This window comes from Hirundo rustica, chromosome 1, assembly GCF_015227805.2.
Source record: "Hirundo rustica isolate bHirRus1 chromosome 1, bHirRus1.pri.v3, whole genome shotgun sequence".
Classification (NCBI taxonomy): domain Eukaryota; kingdom Metazoa; phylum Chordata; class Aves; order Passeriformes; family Hirundinidae; genus Hirundo; species Hirundo rustica.
In genome coordinates, this window is record NC_053450.1 from 135705319 (window position 1) to 135721900 (window position 16582).

General features: G+C 40.5%; 1 protein-coding gene across 1 annotated transcript in view; it reads right to left on the reverse strand.

Moving 5' to 3' along the window:
• The window catches only part of CUBN (cubilin), a 140885-nt gene that overhangs the window by 77180 nt on the left and 47123 nt on the right, over positions 1 to 16582 (reverse strand). The window contains exon 28 of the mRNA XM_040062708.1: positions 6166 to 6325. Within this exon, the coding sequence (XP_039918642.1) occupies positions 6166 to 6325 (160 nt within the window). The remainder of the gene's footprint in view (positions 1 to 6165; positions 6326 to 16582) is intronic.

The window sequence follows — 16582 nt, forward strand, 5'->3', positions numbered from 1 at the left end:
AAGAGCAGCAGGTCTGAAAGGTAGCAAAGCTATAAGAATCTATTCTAAGCTAAAAAAGGAGACATCTAAATACAGGTGTGAAGCCATGCCAGCTATGTAACACCAACCTCTCTCAGTCCATCACACAGTATCCACCACAAAAGCACCTTTTAAACAAAAGAATTCCCACTAATACAGGCAAACCTTTACATAGCTGAAGCTGTCTCCCAAGTGAATTGGCACAGGCTTCGCTCTTCTCCCTTTTCCTTGCTGCACATGGAGCAGCCAGAGGTGGCTTGTGTTGCTGTCACAAAGCTATGCTGTCAAGCTACCGGGCATCTCAATTTAGGAACTAAAGAAGTTTTAAAGTGTATTTTAAACCTATCTTGCCTTTGATCCCTAAGGTGAAAGAGGCAGTACACTTCCTTCCCTGAGGCTGTCAGCACAGGTAAATGTTAAGCCGCCTGAAATTTTGATATCCATGAACGTTTCATCAGTGAGTTGGAGAGGAAGAAAGCTTCAGTGTAAACCACCATCCATTTTTTCTCCCAGTGCCATTAGAAGATGGCCTGGTTTTCCTCTAAAGAAACCAGGCTGTTGACGTTTTACAACTGAAGGAAAAAAGGCGTTGTCGGGGAAGCCTTAGAGTGGGATTTGCAGACTTTCTTTCCCCTCAACAGTCGGAATTACACAGCCACTAAGGACAGACCTCAGGAGGAAAAAGCTGCTTGGCCAGCTTGGGAAACAGAAAGATTTCTCAACAAACACACTTAATGTCTCGGCTCCTGAGGGGGTGGGAACAGGGATCAGGGGAGTTGCGGCAGGCAAAACAAAGCCAACTGCTATTTATCTCAGCCCAAAGAAAGCTGGGAACATTTTAAAACGTAACAGGCAGTTATGACTCAGCTTCTCCTACTAAGAGTTTCCTGATAGCTACAAAAAAAGTTTTTTATTTAAACTTGAAATGCCTCAGAGGAGTGGAAAGTTGTATGCTCTTCCTTGAGGCACAGACCTTGATTCCATGCAATGCTTGCAGGTAGCATTCAGATTACTCACATTCCCTCTCCAGAGAGGTTTGTATTTCCTCTGAGCTCAATCAACATTCTCTGGAAGCACGTGCGTAAGAAGGTCAAACTCTTTTTAATGTCCCATTTCTTTTCTTCCAACTAAAAATGTTCCCAGAAAAGCGTGTTTTTTTTTGTTGTTTTTTTTTTTTTTTAATGGAGCGATTCTTTTAAAGTTTAGGTCTCTGAGATTAATTTGTATGCAAAAGGATCAGAATTACTTGAGTTTATCCCTAAGCATTCACTGACTAATAGCTGAAAAAAGAACTCACTGATCTTTGCAAGTATGTGAACTTCACACCTGATTTTTTTTTTGACTGACCAGCATATGCTGCAAGAAACCTCCACATCAGAGCAGAAGCATTATCTCTGAACTCTCTGGCCAACTGCCAGGAAGTCTGTGCATGATGTTTCTGCTCTTTATAAGGATGAGGTAAGAGTCAATTCTGTTCTGCTTTGCTGAAAATATAGATGCTAGTTGATTTAAAAAAAGTATTTACCTAAATACTTAAGAAATTAAAACATATGTTCCCAATTTAAACTCACTTGCTGTATTAGAATGCCAAAATGAGAAAATTCAAATAATGAACTTTTTGAAATGCTTATGAAACTTTGATTACAAAGTTACATGAATAATTAATTACACAAATACAAACCTTCTCCCAATGTTTGTATTTGTCTGCAAACATCAAATAAAATTTTGATTCTATTCAAATCAATGGAATTTGTGCTGGGTATAGCAACAAAGTAAAAAAAAAAGGTCTTTAGGGATAAATAAAAATGCAGAAGCAGAACCTATAAATAACTGCATTACTTCAGCTCTCACTGAAATAATGGTGAATAATTTGAAGCTATTCTGCTCCTAATGAAATATCTTTATAAGTTTTTCTCAGCACAGAAATACATGGTCTTGCTGTGTGCTGTGAAATGCAGACAGCTGCACTGTGGAAAAGTTGCTTTCAGCTGAACTGCATACAGCATTATGATCGGCTTGTGCCAACCTCCTTGCAGCAATTTTGGACATTACGGCTCTGCAGTTAAGCAGAGAAAAAAAAAAAAAAAAAAGAAAGGGGAGATACTCTTTTAGTAGTACAAAGGTCCTGGAATTCCCTTGAAAATGCTGAAAACTACTACCTACTCTGGTGTTAGTTGCTAGGAAATCAGACAACAAACAGAAAACTTAGGAAACATATATTTGGTGGTTTTGCTTTTCTCTGACTAAAACCTACGTATTCATTGAAGATTGTGCAAGGGATGATTTACAGATCTTTCCATATTACTGTCTGTCTGGTTAGCAGATGGTGTTCATTAACCAAAGAATGATCCCTATTCTCATAAATAATTATAGCCGAACAGAAATATTGTAATCTCTGGAAAACTCTATTATTTGCTAGGTTTTCAGATTTATTCACAGGTATGTTTTAGCCACATGCTAGAAAAATCCCCATAAAGGTTAAAGAGAACTGGCACTGTTCCTGTAAAATCAAAGTTAGGGAAATGAAAGGATACAGAGTTTTCTAATTGTGGTACTCATGGTGAAACATTTCAGTCAACTGACTCTAACTGCAAGGAGCATGTACTACAAACATTTGCCTGTACTACAGTAATACTTGTGTGAAGTATAATTTGGATTTGATTCTGAAAACTTTTGCTCTCTTGGGTAGGTTTTGTTATAGAATATTGTCCAGTGGGTGAAGATGAATAATTTACATGATAAGGGTTTCTGCAAGAGAGTAAAAGCTCAAGTGAGATAATGTTTCAGGTTTTTTCTGCTTTCTGATTTGTTAATATCAGACCTTGCTCATCCTAAGACTTAATGTGACAGAAAGACACTGAAAAGGAATAGTCATTTTTGGAAACTGAAAAAATGACAATTTGTCAAAGGTTACACAAGAAATAAACAACAGAACTATGATTCAGGCTTAGAAAATCTGGACCTCAGCTCCCTTGCCGACCCGCAGGGTGATATTCTGTTCAGCAATCCTAATGGATGCCTGACAAATGTTTCCAGTGAATGGCTTCTGCATCTTCATCTAACCTCTGTTTCTGTAGTGCTTCTCTGAAGAACTAACAAACTATTTAACATTTGACTTGGCACATATAGTGGCAACATGAAACAGAAAGCAGAACAGTTGGCACAAATTTGGACTATGCTGAGAAGAGACAATTAAAATTAAAAGGTCTGTTGACAATCAAGCAGCAAAATGAGTGAGCTTCCAATGAAACACAGATGTATATATAAAGCAGTGAGGCCCTACATGTGTGTTGCTTAATAAGGTAAGTGATGGGTCTAGGAAATATGTGTCTTCTCAGATATGACAGTTGTCACTGGTGTAATTTTGCACTCAGAGACCTTTGCCCTCTTGGCCTCCTGAATTCTTTTAGGGAAAGCAATTTGATTGGCATTCCATCTTTGCAATATCCAGACTGTTACCACAAGTTTGCTCTATCTCAAAGAGCCAATATCTGTCCCATATACATTTGCCTATATTAATCTTCCTAAAAGAGAGTGAAAATAGAATAAGCACCTTGCAGATTCCAGCTTTCCACTGGTAAATAATGCTTTTGAGGCCTTTACTGTAGAAGAAAACATTAGTGATTTAGCCAAATCAGTTCTAAATCCATCCTTATAAATGAAACCCCCTTAGAAGAACAGCATTATTTCAGAACCACGATAATTTTTAAATTAACTTCTCTGCACTAGAGCTATCTATCCAAGTTAAAATTACATAGGATACTTTTAAGCATAAATAACAGCATTCTCCTAAGATCAGTTACTAATTCTGTCTTTGTGAAAGCCTTTAGGTTTTCAAAGAAACCACTTTTTAAAGCAGGTTTCCTCAGCAGCTGGAAAGATCAGATGCAAATGTTTTAAATCAAAAAAGTTTTGTTTCATTTATGGCAGGAGGGGCTATTCAAATCAGCTATCAATGAGGTAAGCTTTTGTCTTTTTTTGACTGCCTCACAACTGTGAAAAAGCTGCCGAAAAGAGTATCTGAAGCAAACTGCATCAAGCAGATGACAAATATAAGTGCTGCTCTCTTTACCATCAAAACATCTGAATGTCCTTAATATATATCTCATAGAGGCTTCACCGCTGCCAGTTAAGGAGCACATGAGCTGCCTGAGAAATAGTTCACAGCAGCTTGAACTCTAGAGCACACATTTGTCACTTGAGCAGAAATAAAAGCTCTTCTCTCAGCAATATATGTAGCTCTGCTATTTTCTTGTCAGGTGAGATGTTACCAGATCTGGATGTAGACTTCCCCAGGAATTTGCCCTCAGGGACGAAGGGATCCAAATACTTCACTCTGAAATACCCAGCTCTAAGGCTGCATCCCCTGATCAGTTCCCCTACACAAGGAGACTTTTCCCAGTGAAATTTTTTCATGAACTTCAAAGATTTTCAGAAGGGAGAGGTAAATATAGTACCCCAACCACAGGGACATATCTAATTTACCCACTCTAGGGCAACCAGGCAACGTAGCCACCAAGAGTAAGAGGAATAGCTGTATTTGTGCATGACACCAACAGAGAAAAGAAAAAGAAGTTTTTGGAATGAACAAAAAGATGACAACTGTGATTAGCTCTGGAGGAACATGCACTCACATTGCAAGCTGTCAGAAGTCACAGCTGTGATGTTCTGAGCCAGCAATGACATTCCCTAAGAGCCAGGCCGATGTGACCCCACAGATCCTGGTCTGCTGCTTAGACACAGCCCCGCATTAGCAGTCCGGGCCCTGTGCAGCATCGGGGTGGAGCTTAGCGTCCAGGAATTAACAGAAGGGCAGTGCTGTCTGACAGAGAAACGAATGTCAGTTCAGCAAAGGACAGCAAAGGACGGCAGAGGGGTGGGAGAGGCGGGGAAAGCACAAGAGTGTTCACCATGCAGGCAGAGCTTTGAGAACTTTAGAAAAGCAAGTTAACCCAGCACCATGGCTACTGTATGGAACTGATGTCATCTGGCTGTGCATAAAAGCCTCTGCTTTTTCTTCTTTTGTGCAGCTCCAGAATGACATCACCCCAAAGCACAAGAAGGTACCTTTGTGCTGCGGCCCTTCCCCTGCTGGCCCCTGCTCCGCATCCCACTCGCGGCGTGTGCCCCTCCCTTTCCCAGAAACGCTCCTTCCGTCCCCCCGCTGAATGCAGGCACCTCTGGGGGCCGGCAGCGCCCTTCGGCACCTGCGAGCTCCAGCAGTCTGTGCTAGGAGCAAGGAGCTTCCATTCAAACCGCGTTCGGCACGCCTAAAAACTTCAGCAGCCCCCAGTGGGGCCTCTGCAGCCCGCTTCAGCCGCTGCACAATGCTGTCAAACCTGAAAGCTGCGACTGATGAAACAGACAGGGCAACTGGGGCGATTTAATTATTTTCAAGGTTGGAACCCCTTTGGTGGGGGGTGCAACGCCACACGCTTTAACCTTGTTACAGCTAGCAGTTGCTGTTCAATAAGCAGAGTGAAAAATACTACATTTGAAGCCTCACTTATGAAGAAACTGCAAACATAGTTTGCTGTTGTGCAATCGTTAAGGGATTTGTTTATGGCTGGCGTGCATGCTTGCCTATTTAATAAGGCCTGTGACAGTTTTCATGACATGCAAGAACAGGACAACAAACACCCAAAGCACATCCTGGCCAATGTTATTTCATGCCGAGAAATAACATTGGGGCGGGGGCAGCTGGAAGTGGACACTACCAAAGAAAACTAGTACCACTAAATTAAACTAGAGAGAAGCCAGCACAGAAAACAGAAGACTGTAACAATGGGGAAAACTGAGGGCTGGTTGTTCCCATTAAAAGCCCAAATCACTCACAGTTACCCGTGACAGCATCTGTCTCCCGTTCAGTACAGAAATTCTGGACACGCCCCTCATCCCTGTGCCTACTCCTGGAAATGACAGCATATTTCGCTAATAGCTCTCAATCTCCAATCAGCTGATATTTGATGGTGCACATGTGCAGAAACATCCACTGGGAAAGTATGTGAAGAATTATGAGGAAATGCAATGGATTTAGAGCTGCAATGGGTTATTTCTATTCAGATGCCATAGATGGCATAAGCTGGAACTCCATTACACATGCAGGGAAGGAAACCTACTTTTCCAGAGGAAACCTGGTCAACTTACCATTAACATGCCATAGCATCTGGAACCCACTTCTAGCATTCAGTCCATCAGAGTAAAACTCCACATGAAGGCTGGTCCCTGTAGTGCTCCCTGCCAGTGGAAGAAACCGTCCACAGAAAGTGCCTATCAGGTTGGCTTGTGCATCAGGCCCATCATAGAGCTGAAATGAAATTAAAAAAAATATTCCAGTGAGTAAAAAAAACCCTCCCCAATTAAGCAGTTCTCCAATGTTTTGTAGAGGATTTAAAAAAACCAAACCCACAACAGTGACACTTCTCCCACTGGCCACCCATGCACAGCAATATTAGTCTGGGCAGTGTGGAAAGATTTGGGTAAAATGATGAGTAAATAAAACACCAATATGTCTTTAAATCTGGCTGCACACTGTGTGCAGTAGGAAGGGTTTGCTGTTTCTCTTTTGGTATGTATTGGGGGTTGCTGGGGAAGAATATAAAGGGCAAGCAGCAATGAATTGAAATAGAAAGAAAAAGAGGATGTCATGGTCTGATTTGCCCATGCACCTAACTTGCTGAGTGCCTCCAAACCCCTTGGTGACACCTCTGTTTACATCTTCATCTGTTTAAGACTGCACCCAGGTGATATGAGGACTGCCTGGGCTTCTGATAGAGAAAATCAAGCAGTCAGGATCACGATAGCCTCCCAGAGTAGTGAAGACAAACTGAAAACCAGAAGTAAAGTAAATCTTCAAAAACACAAGGAGATTTCATATGGGTTTATTTATGGTTTCATAATCTCATGCTAAAGTCTTGCTTTGGAGGAAAACTGTAGTGAGCTAGGCTTCTGAAATTTGATTTCCTTGTCATACTCTATGTGCCGTTATTTTGACAATCAGTGTGTTGGCAGATGTAGCCAGCCTGAAAATCATCTGTTTTCCAAATACAGATGAGGAATCCTCCATCCCACTCTTAAAACACTGCCACTCTTAAAAAAATCCAAAATCAAACAAACAATCAAAACAACGTGATGTCTGAAGGCCTTCATATACTGACAATTGAAAACACTTAATACATATTTTGATGGGGTGATAGTATATGCTTAGAGTTTTTTAACTTCTTTGCATTTTTTGTCTCCAGACAGGTTTAAATGGTCTTTCAAATTCTAGTTTTGCAAGTTTTTTCAAATCCAGAAAATCACACTGAACATCCCTGTGTGTTCTCACCATGGCCCAGTGTCATTTTTCAGGTGTGAGGAATTTAATGTTTGCAAAGCTAGTAAAAACGAAACATTTTAGCTATATTGCCTTTGATTTTCAATATCAGATTGCTGGTTATTTTCAAGTTAGGACTTGCTTTATTATTTCTACCTTGGTTACTATGATTCTTAAAGTTTAGAAAAGCAGCAACTCTTGTCCTTTATTAATAATTTGCAACAGTTCGTCTGATCTTCTGTCTCACAAAGAGTATCTTCCTAACACAACAGAAAATTACTGGCACAGAAACCATGTCTGAACATTCTCATTGTGCATTTTTGGCATGCTTCCTTCCAGAATTTCAACAAAAACTTTTCTCTCTTCTGAAGCTATTATGGTAAAGTTGTCTCCATGCAAAGAATAAAAACTACGATATCTAGAAAAAACAGCGAAGGTTTATTTATATTTGCTCTCCATTCAAATCTCTTTTCCAAACATCTTTGATTCCACTAAGAAGTCTGCTACATTCAGTACTGTATAATTCATATAATGGAAATAGGACATTTCAGAAAATATTGATTGACCATGCTAGCTACTAATTTTCACACATATTTTCTGGCAGACTCACATATAAGAATAAGTCATTAGCCCCCAGCCTTTCTGTTGAAAATGCTGGTCTTGCAGAATCTTCAGAAATCTTGCTATTCATTTAAAACATAGTTGGGGCCAAGAAATCAACTCAAATTGTTTCAAATCCTCCAGCACAGTTCAGTTTAAATGTTTGGGGGTTTTTTAATTTAAAAAAAAAAAAAAAAAAAAAAAAAAAAAAAAAAAAAAAAAAAAAAAAAGGAGTTAGTTCTGCCAGAAGTCAGGAGCCAATTGCAGGAATGGTAATATTCCATGGCCAATTTCATGACTGGTAACCATCAGTCTAATACAATGAAAAGTTCAAAGCAAGATAACTGTATTGCAAATTGAGAACTATCGCTCTATTTGGTATGGTTTCTCTCGGTGAAATCAGAAAAGGTTGAAAGTTTCTAATAGCAGATACATTGCTGGTAGTAACCAGATCTGTTTGAAAATAAATATGAAATTGCCCTAAATATTAGATGCCAATATGTTGAATATCAATCTGTATTATTTCTACATGTAAAATCTGAAGGACCATCTGATAGACAGATGATCTGTCCATGTACCCTGCCCAGCATTACAGTTATGACCTTCTTCCAAGCCAGAGTGAGAGATTTACAAATTCTTTCAAGGCATAAGTTCAGCAAAATGAATCAAACCATATCCAATTAGATTTTTTAACAGTACTGCCTTTGACAAATTTGTGGTGTATACTACTCATATTTCTGTGGCTTCAAGCCATGGAAATCTTACACCAGAAAAATATGAATGGTGAAGAATGAATTGATGTGAAGATCACTCTGAATAGTAGCTAAAACTATGTCAAAACACATATTCATAACATACTGTTAGTACAATCACTCTAGTGATTACAAATGAAAACCCATTCTAAAGAACTATGGACTAAATCATACCTAGAAACTTTCAAATCCAAACAATAGCAACAACAAAAGCTTCACGAATCTCCTGCAATTTGATTCATCAAGCAAGTATTATTTTTATCTAAGACAGAGAATGCCACATTTCTCTGTCATTTTCTCTGAAAACAGTCCATCAGTTTTTCTAGACACAAAGCATGGTTACTATGGCAATCCCTTCATGCCGTGCTGCCCCGTGGGTTTGAGTTCAGAGCTGCATTTCGCAGAGAATTTGAGTGCCTGGCCAGCTGTAACTCATTGAGAGAGGCAGAACTACGACTGCTAGAATTACAGCTGGGGTTTTTTGAGCTGTCTTTCATTTCTAAATGAAGGGAACAGCTGTGTGTTTTCACAGGGCATTTTGAACTTCTCAAACTAACTTTTGCTCTCACACAAACACAGGCATGTGAAACTGAAGCTGAGCACAGCTCTCATGAGCCATAATTTCTCTCCTGCTCTCTGAGATAATGTTTCTTATGTCCTGCTTTGTCAGCTGTGTTATCTTAAACTGCTGCAAATCAAGGGAAGGTTCTTCTTCAGTCTGTATGAGGCAAGATGCTCCTTATGATTGTGCAAGACAATTGGATTTTGGGGCAGTGTATTAATCACTCCTGCACCATACTGACTCCAGGAACTGGTGATTTGACTCACTTCCAGCTCCCCATTGGGAAGAAAGTGCTTGTTCCCCTTCTGTGTGTACATTGGTTTTGTAATATATTTATTTGTTCAGACCTTTTAGCCTCCACCAGAAAATCCAAGAGCTTAATAATTTGATTTTGGCAGACAATTCAACTGGCAAAACATGCAAACACCTGCAACACATGTTCAGATGCTTAGCCTCTACTTTTTAGCCAAAGCAATTGCCCAGCAGCAAGCAGACCACTCCTTTTCATTGGCCTGCACCCTGGCCCTGGGTCCAAGTGGGGATGTGCTAAGTTTGAATGAATTATTAGGCACAGCTCAATAACTGATAGAAGAAACTCCTTACTGGGCTCCCTAGGAGCAAATGTATAGGCTGACTTGAAGGTAAAAAGGGGAGGTACCAGCTCTCTCAGGGATGAATCAAGCTGCTGTACGCTAGAACGGAGCTGGGAAAGCAGGACTAGCAAAAGCTGCAGGAAGGGTTCGGCTTGGGTAGCTCTCCTGGGGGGGACACCATCATCACCAGTATTGCATTTTGGCTTTTCTGACTCTTCAGCCTGGAAATATGTCACTAACACCAACAATGATGCCCTGGAGGCCACAGCTGTTCACTTCTCTTTGTAGAAGCAAAGCAAAAGGGCATGACCTGTGTTACAGAAAAGCTCATTACCAGAACTGGAGCAGGGGCTCAAAGACTGAGCTGACTGGAAAATGAGGTTTCCTCTACTTGGAAGAAATAAAGGTCTGTAAAAAAATGGGGAAAAGAAACTTGGGATGTGTTCCATTTGGACATACTCGAGGTAGGGACAATTTTCTAGCCGAGTGCCTTGTCAAGCTTATTCTGTCTTGCAAAAGCAAGCCTTTCAGACTGGTAGTAAGACTCCATCTGTTTGGTTTTCCTGGCAGAAAACTAGGGGGTGGGGAGCAGGGGGTGGGCAGGGGGAAGGGAGGGATTGTTCAGGCAAAATATCAGTTTCCTCCTGGAAAATGTTACTTCTATGAAAAGGCTTGGGATTTTTTGTTTTCCATCAGGAAAAACATTGCAGAGGAAAAGCCCATGCCTAATCAGCTGTGGAGAAAATCTCCTTATATACACTAGTTAATCATAACACATAGTGTTGATCAAGAGGTGATAGTCTTCAAAAACAAACTTCCATTTTTATATGAAGGAAAAAAATCTATCCTCTCAATACTGACATTTTTCTTTTATTGTTCTGTAAGTAATACTGTAATCAGATGTCATCAATTAATCATAATAATGAGCAATTATATTAATAATTGTCTCCTACTGAGTCTCAAAACAAATTATTTGTGGTCAGAAAACTTTTATACAGGGACCAGCAGCAACAGTTTTGGCTGTATTTGCAGAACTCAGGAAAGAACGCTTTGCCTCCGATCAGACCATGAGTGTGCCCCACCCATGGTCAGAGCCTCTAGGACAGTCTGACACATGCAAGTATCCCTTTCCTCTTAGAAGTGGGAAAACTTATATGGGACTGTTTGGATCTAAACACCAGAGGCAGTGATTACCGGTTTCTGAATAGCTCTTCCTGAAAGGAAATGAAAGGAAAAGAAATTTTGGAAAGGAAATTTTGATGGCATTGCCACAAATATATTACCACAAAACAAAAAGAAGCAAAAAGCAGACAATATAATCCTCATCCAAATAACAGAATGCACTATAAAGAGAGATCACCATTAATTGTTAAAACAGTAATTAACACAAACAAAAATAATTAACTTCCAAGCAACACATTTCTTTCCAGAAGGGATAGAGTGCAAACTTAAGAACCTGCCCGTCTGTCAGCCAGAGGAAAACCCAAACAAATTAAAGCTCCAGGATGTGGCCCAATGTGCTAGCTAAGCACCACAGTGACATTGTTTCACAGAAACAAAGGCAGCTTAAGACTTTGAGTGACTGACTGCATAGGGCCTTGACAGTTCTGCACAAACAGGAGAACAAAATAAGATTATGCTTGTGCTTGGATGATAAGAAGAGTTTGCAATCACCGCTAGAAAAAGGAGGCCCTGCTTAAGAACTCATTCTAATTAAAATTTTAATAAGATTATTTAAAAATGTTTATGCCCTAGATGACTGTGATAAGTCTGACCACCATTGTCTCCACACTTTTACTGATGAACAACTAATTCACTTTACTCCATAGTACAATGGAATCTGACATCAGGCACCACTTAGACATGTAGGCATACTAGTTAATCTTGCTGGGATTTATCTAATATATGGAAATAAAGAAATGTCCAAATTTTTAATAGTAAGAATTTTATCTGAGTCTATGTTTTGTCTTGTAACTTGAGCTTAAAATTATCAGAGCCCCTTGAAAATTTTTAGGAATGTTCAAGTCCACATTACATTGGAGTGATCTTTTTAAAAATAGTTTTTCACCTCTTGCATTAGCACTTACTTCCTTCTCAAAGAAAACAATGATTTTTAACTGCAGTCATATCTGCTCATTCGTGTCTTTCTAGGGAAGATTTATTTTTTTCAAATCATATGAAACCAACATTTTTTGTTAGTGATTACTGAATTATAAGAATGTAAAAAATGCAGGGTGTCATCTTTGGATTAAATTTTTAAATTGTTTAAGATACAGGAGAGGAAATAACCGCTGCTAAAGAAAGGAATGCCTGGGAGACATCCACCTAGTCGGTACATCCCAAGATCTGCACTCAAAATATTATTTTTTCAGCATGCCATTCTAAATCTCCAAAGCTCTATCAGGAAGGCACCTCCTACTCATCCACATGCTGTGGTGGACAGAATCCAGATGGGTTCCTAAAGTGTCTCTGCAGCTTTTGCTGACCAAGGGACAGCCTGGGGATCCATACCTTTGTGGCAGTGGGATCACATTCCTGGAGAGGAGGCTGTTGCTATTTTGGTAGAGTTCTGCTGTCCTCAAAGCAGAAATTAAGGCGGTTCCTCTGGAGGCAGAATCCACTCATGGTGGAGGGAACAGGACTGCTTTTGAGCTTGGGACAATAATATTTCCAAAGTTATTCTTCAGCAGAAATCTGTGTGAAAAGCTCCTTGAAAAGGGAGAGGCTGTGCCTAAGGGGATGGAGAAATGTGCCTGCTCTGAAAAGCCCAGGGTGGTCTGAGCAGTTTGCAGCACTGCTGACTTGTGCCCAGGGCTGTGCTTCTCCTCCTATGCTTTGCCAGCCCAGCTGAACTGAACTTTAAGTGGAAGAAACATCACACTGACACCATAAAGGGCCAGAAAGGGCAGGAAGGGCTCTGGGAATTCCTCTTTATTGGAGAAAATTTGCATCATGCATATCTATGGACACTACAGAGAGTTGCAGCTTGGTCTCAGCAAATGGAGAGAAAAGGGAAAAATTCCTTTCTCTTAGGATATCAGGCTTGCTTATGGGAACAGTGCAGGGGGTACACATGACCTTCCTCAAAGTCTAGTGTGTTTTTTTCTGAGCTGTTTGGGCTCTTCCCTTTGATGAGGAGATGCTTTGACTGATTTAAATGGAGTTTCCCCATTAAATCAATCTCCATCTCCATCTCAGCCACAATGTAATCTTTTATTGCAACGTCTGTGCTGAGTGTGATAAGTAGTTTCACAGATAATGGCCAGCCTTTCCAGCAAAATCTAGAATACAGAAGAAGTACAGAAGAATCAAGAATCCAGCTGCAAATAGATGAGTCCCAGAAATTCTTTCTCCAACAAGGGGCGTGCACACTACCATCATGTGATGGTATTTCACAGTTATTTGATTGTACCATGCTTTTTTTCTGAAGGAATGGGCTAAGTCACATTGCTATGAGCTGGCAGGGTGTGGAAAATGCCAAGTCCATGAAGGTCTGACTCATTTGTGAGTCCAAAAGAGGAGTCTGTGCTGGCTTCTCTTGTGCTTCTTGTCATCTAGGTTTCTGTAGGCAGCAGACAACCATGTCATCACTACAAATTTAGCTGTTGTGAGGGGTCGGGGATTTTGTGTGCATTTGTAATTTTGCTTCTACATAGGTTTTCAAACACCAAAGCCAAAGTGTACTTTGGCAATGCAGACAATTAGAAAAACAAAAAATCAGAGTCCTGAGCTGGTCTTGTTTAGGGTGGACAGTTTTTTGGCCTTACACTCTACTTTTAAATATCCAGATCTCTCACTGAAAATCAGTGCATGGGCTAAGATTTTGTTTTGTACACCATTTTGTATACCAATGGTGAAGCCTGGCACAGAAGCCTGAGGAGAACTGTCACTTTGCTCCTTATAGTCTTACACTGAAGGATTTCTTGTGGACACCCATAACCTCCTGAAGGAATTCAGGGATGTGCTGTTGTGATGCCAGCTTGCATGATAATATGTTAATGGATACTACTGAAGCCTGGCCAGCAGGCTGTGATTTGATGTCTGGGTGCAGGACCTGGGTGGATATATTTCATACATCATCTGCTTCTCCAGGGAGATGTACTACCAGTGACATTTCGTAAATCAATGCATGGCCGTAGGACAAGCCATTCCCTGTGCTTGAAGAATCCCTGCAGCACTTTAGAAAGACACACTCATAAATAAAATGTAATAATGGTAATCTCCTAATATAGTTTAAGCATATCTACTAATTGCACGAGGGAGTAAAACTAGAAACAGGGTAAGATATTTTTATGTTAAGCTAATAAAAAAAGAGGATGACCAGATGAGTGTGAGCGACAATTATCTAATGCAGTATTCCCAGATGGAGAAAAAGGATATTGTAGCACATCCCTGGAATGCTACTGTGGTTTTTTTTTTGTTTTTTTGTTTTTTTTAAGTTGGGGGGGGAGGGGAAGACATATCCTGCTACCACCAGAAGGAAATGAAACAGTTCTCAGGAGCAGATGCCATAATCATTACTGTATTCATTCGATAATATTCCTCATATAGTCATGCAATGATATTTTAACCACTTTGAGCCTAGCTGCTGAAAGAGTCTGGGCTGCTTAAGCACATTGACAGTAAGCAAGCAAGGCAGTGGTCCAGCAAGGCTCTGGTCCAAAGTGGAACTCTGTCCTGGCCTCTAGCAGAAGAAAGGCATTTGTTGTTGTCAGGCAGTTGTTTGCCCTCATAAGATGTTTCTTTTGCATTAATGCAATGATAATTCCAACATTGATAGTAGATGCACAGACCAAAGGGGTGAAACTTGGACAGAGAGCTCTGAAGCTTGTCTTGCTGCCTTACACAATTTTGCTATCTGCTTATCAGGCTGCTGACATCTTGCAAAAGGCTGGGCAAGGTCTGTCCTTGTCCTGGTTCTGGGCAGGGTTAATTTTTTGCAGTAAGTGGGAGGGGGCATGCCCAGGACAGGGAGGTTGTTCTGTACCACCTCATTTCATTGCCAGGGGAAGGGGACAGAGCCAGGAAGAAGGGACTCCTTCTGGTCTCAAAAACCTGGCAGAGAGAGCTGTCTGGTATTATCTATTACAGCTGGGGAGTGATTTTGCCTGTATGAATAATTTCTTTTCTTATAACCTCTGCCATTAATATTGTTGCTGATACTGTGAATTTTCTTATCTCAACCCTTGATCTTTGCCTTTTGTGCCTCCAATTGGAGGAGGAAAGGGGAGCAGGGCATGGCTTTAGTGGGAGCACTAAATTGGAAAATATCATTCCTAAACCATGACATCCCTGTATTTAAGAAAAGCAGATGCTAAACAGACTGGACATTAAGCGATGGTAGTACTTTCTGAGTAGAAGAACATACAGGGACATTGCTGCTGAAAGACAGAATGATCAGCGATTTTCAAATAGTATTTTTCTTGCATGAGAAAGGAGTACATGTCAGTTCTACAGCAGGACTCTGATCTTCAGGGCAAAAACATGACATTCTCCCTACTTTGCCTCCCCAGAGATTATGTTCTGCCATACCAAATAAGAAGGTAATTCATCATTAAGGATGGGGCATTAAATATATGCTTGTTCGGCTAATAATCTGATGAGTGTCGAGGAAAGTATGACATTTCTATGTCATTGCCTACAAGATCGCACTAATTACAGCCCCATGACTCCTCTAGAAAGACTAATGTCAGGTTATTTAGCCAAGGCACAGCAACGAATATAAGTTAAAGACCATCCAATCTAATTACAGTTAGTATAGCGTCACCAGTGAACAGTCTGCTATTTGATGTGCCTTGTATCTTATTATTGTCACTTCTGTATGTCTTTACCAGAAGCAATCAATCTCATATTCTTGCAACTTCACTGCAAAACTCCTTCCAAAATGTCACACATCCTATGAGCGCTACTAGCAATGAGCCAGCATCCTCTGACAGGACATGAGACACTGCACAGTGCTCATTTGCTGGGAAAGTGCTCGTATGAGATTCATGCTAGAGACTGGCATAATAAAAAACCTGCAGTTTTGCTTCCCTCCCATACTGCCCCTTCTCAGTTTCTGGCACCTACACACAGAGGCAGAGAAATGCCACAAAGTCAGAAGAACAGAGTTTTTACTTCCTACTTGACAGGGGTATAAATAGTTGTCTATGCTAAAGTGGTGGAGATGGAGGTTCTGCCCAGATCACACCAAGCTGGAGTCACCCAATGCTCCCTGCAGAGAGAGAATCCTGCTCACCATGAGTAACACCTGCCAGCTGGTGGAATGGTGGCCTAGCTGACAGGAAGCATCCCATGATCAAAGGAGAAAAGGAAGTAGGTAACACAATACCCAACTCACTTCTCATTGTACAGATGTGACTGAATTTCAGTCTGGAAGAACCATGCACTGTACTTGTACTTACTCATACTCACTGGATATCTGACTATACTTTTCCTGCCCTTAATGTGAAATGGTTATTTGCTTTATGGCATGATAATATCTCTGGTAACTGAAAATCACTAGGAATACCCATGTGTAGAAATTTTTGGTTTTGACATTACACATAAAACTTCTGACTCATATATGGACTAAGCCAGGGAGCAAACAGCTTATTAACTGTATATAGGTGACTGAATTAGTCATGAGGCAAAATGCTCTTTTTATGTGGGTTTGGGTCAGAGTGTCAGTCATAATTAAACACAAAGCTGAAGAACAGGCCCTTTTCCACTACAGAGACTGGGACCAAAACCCTTGTGTCCA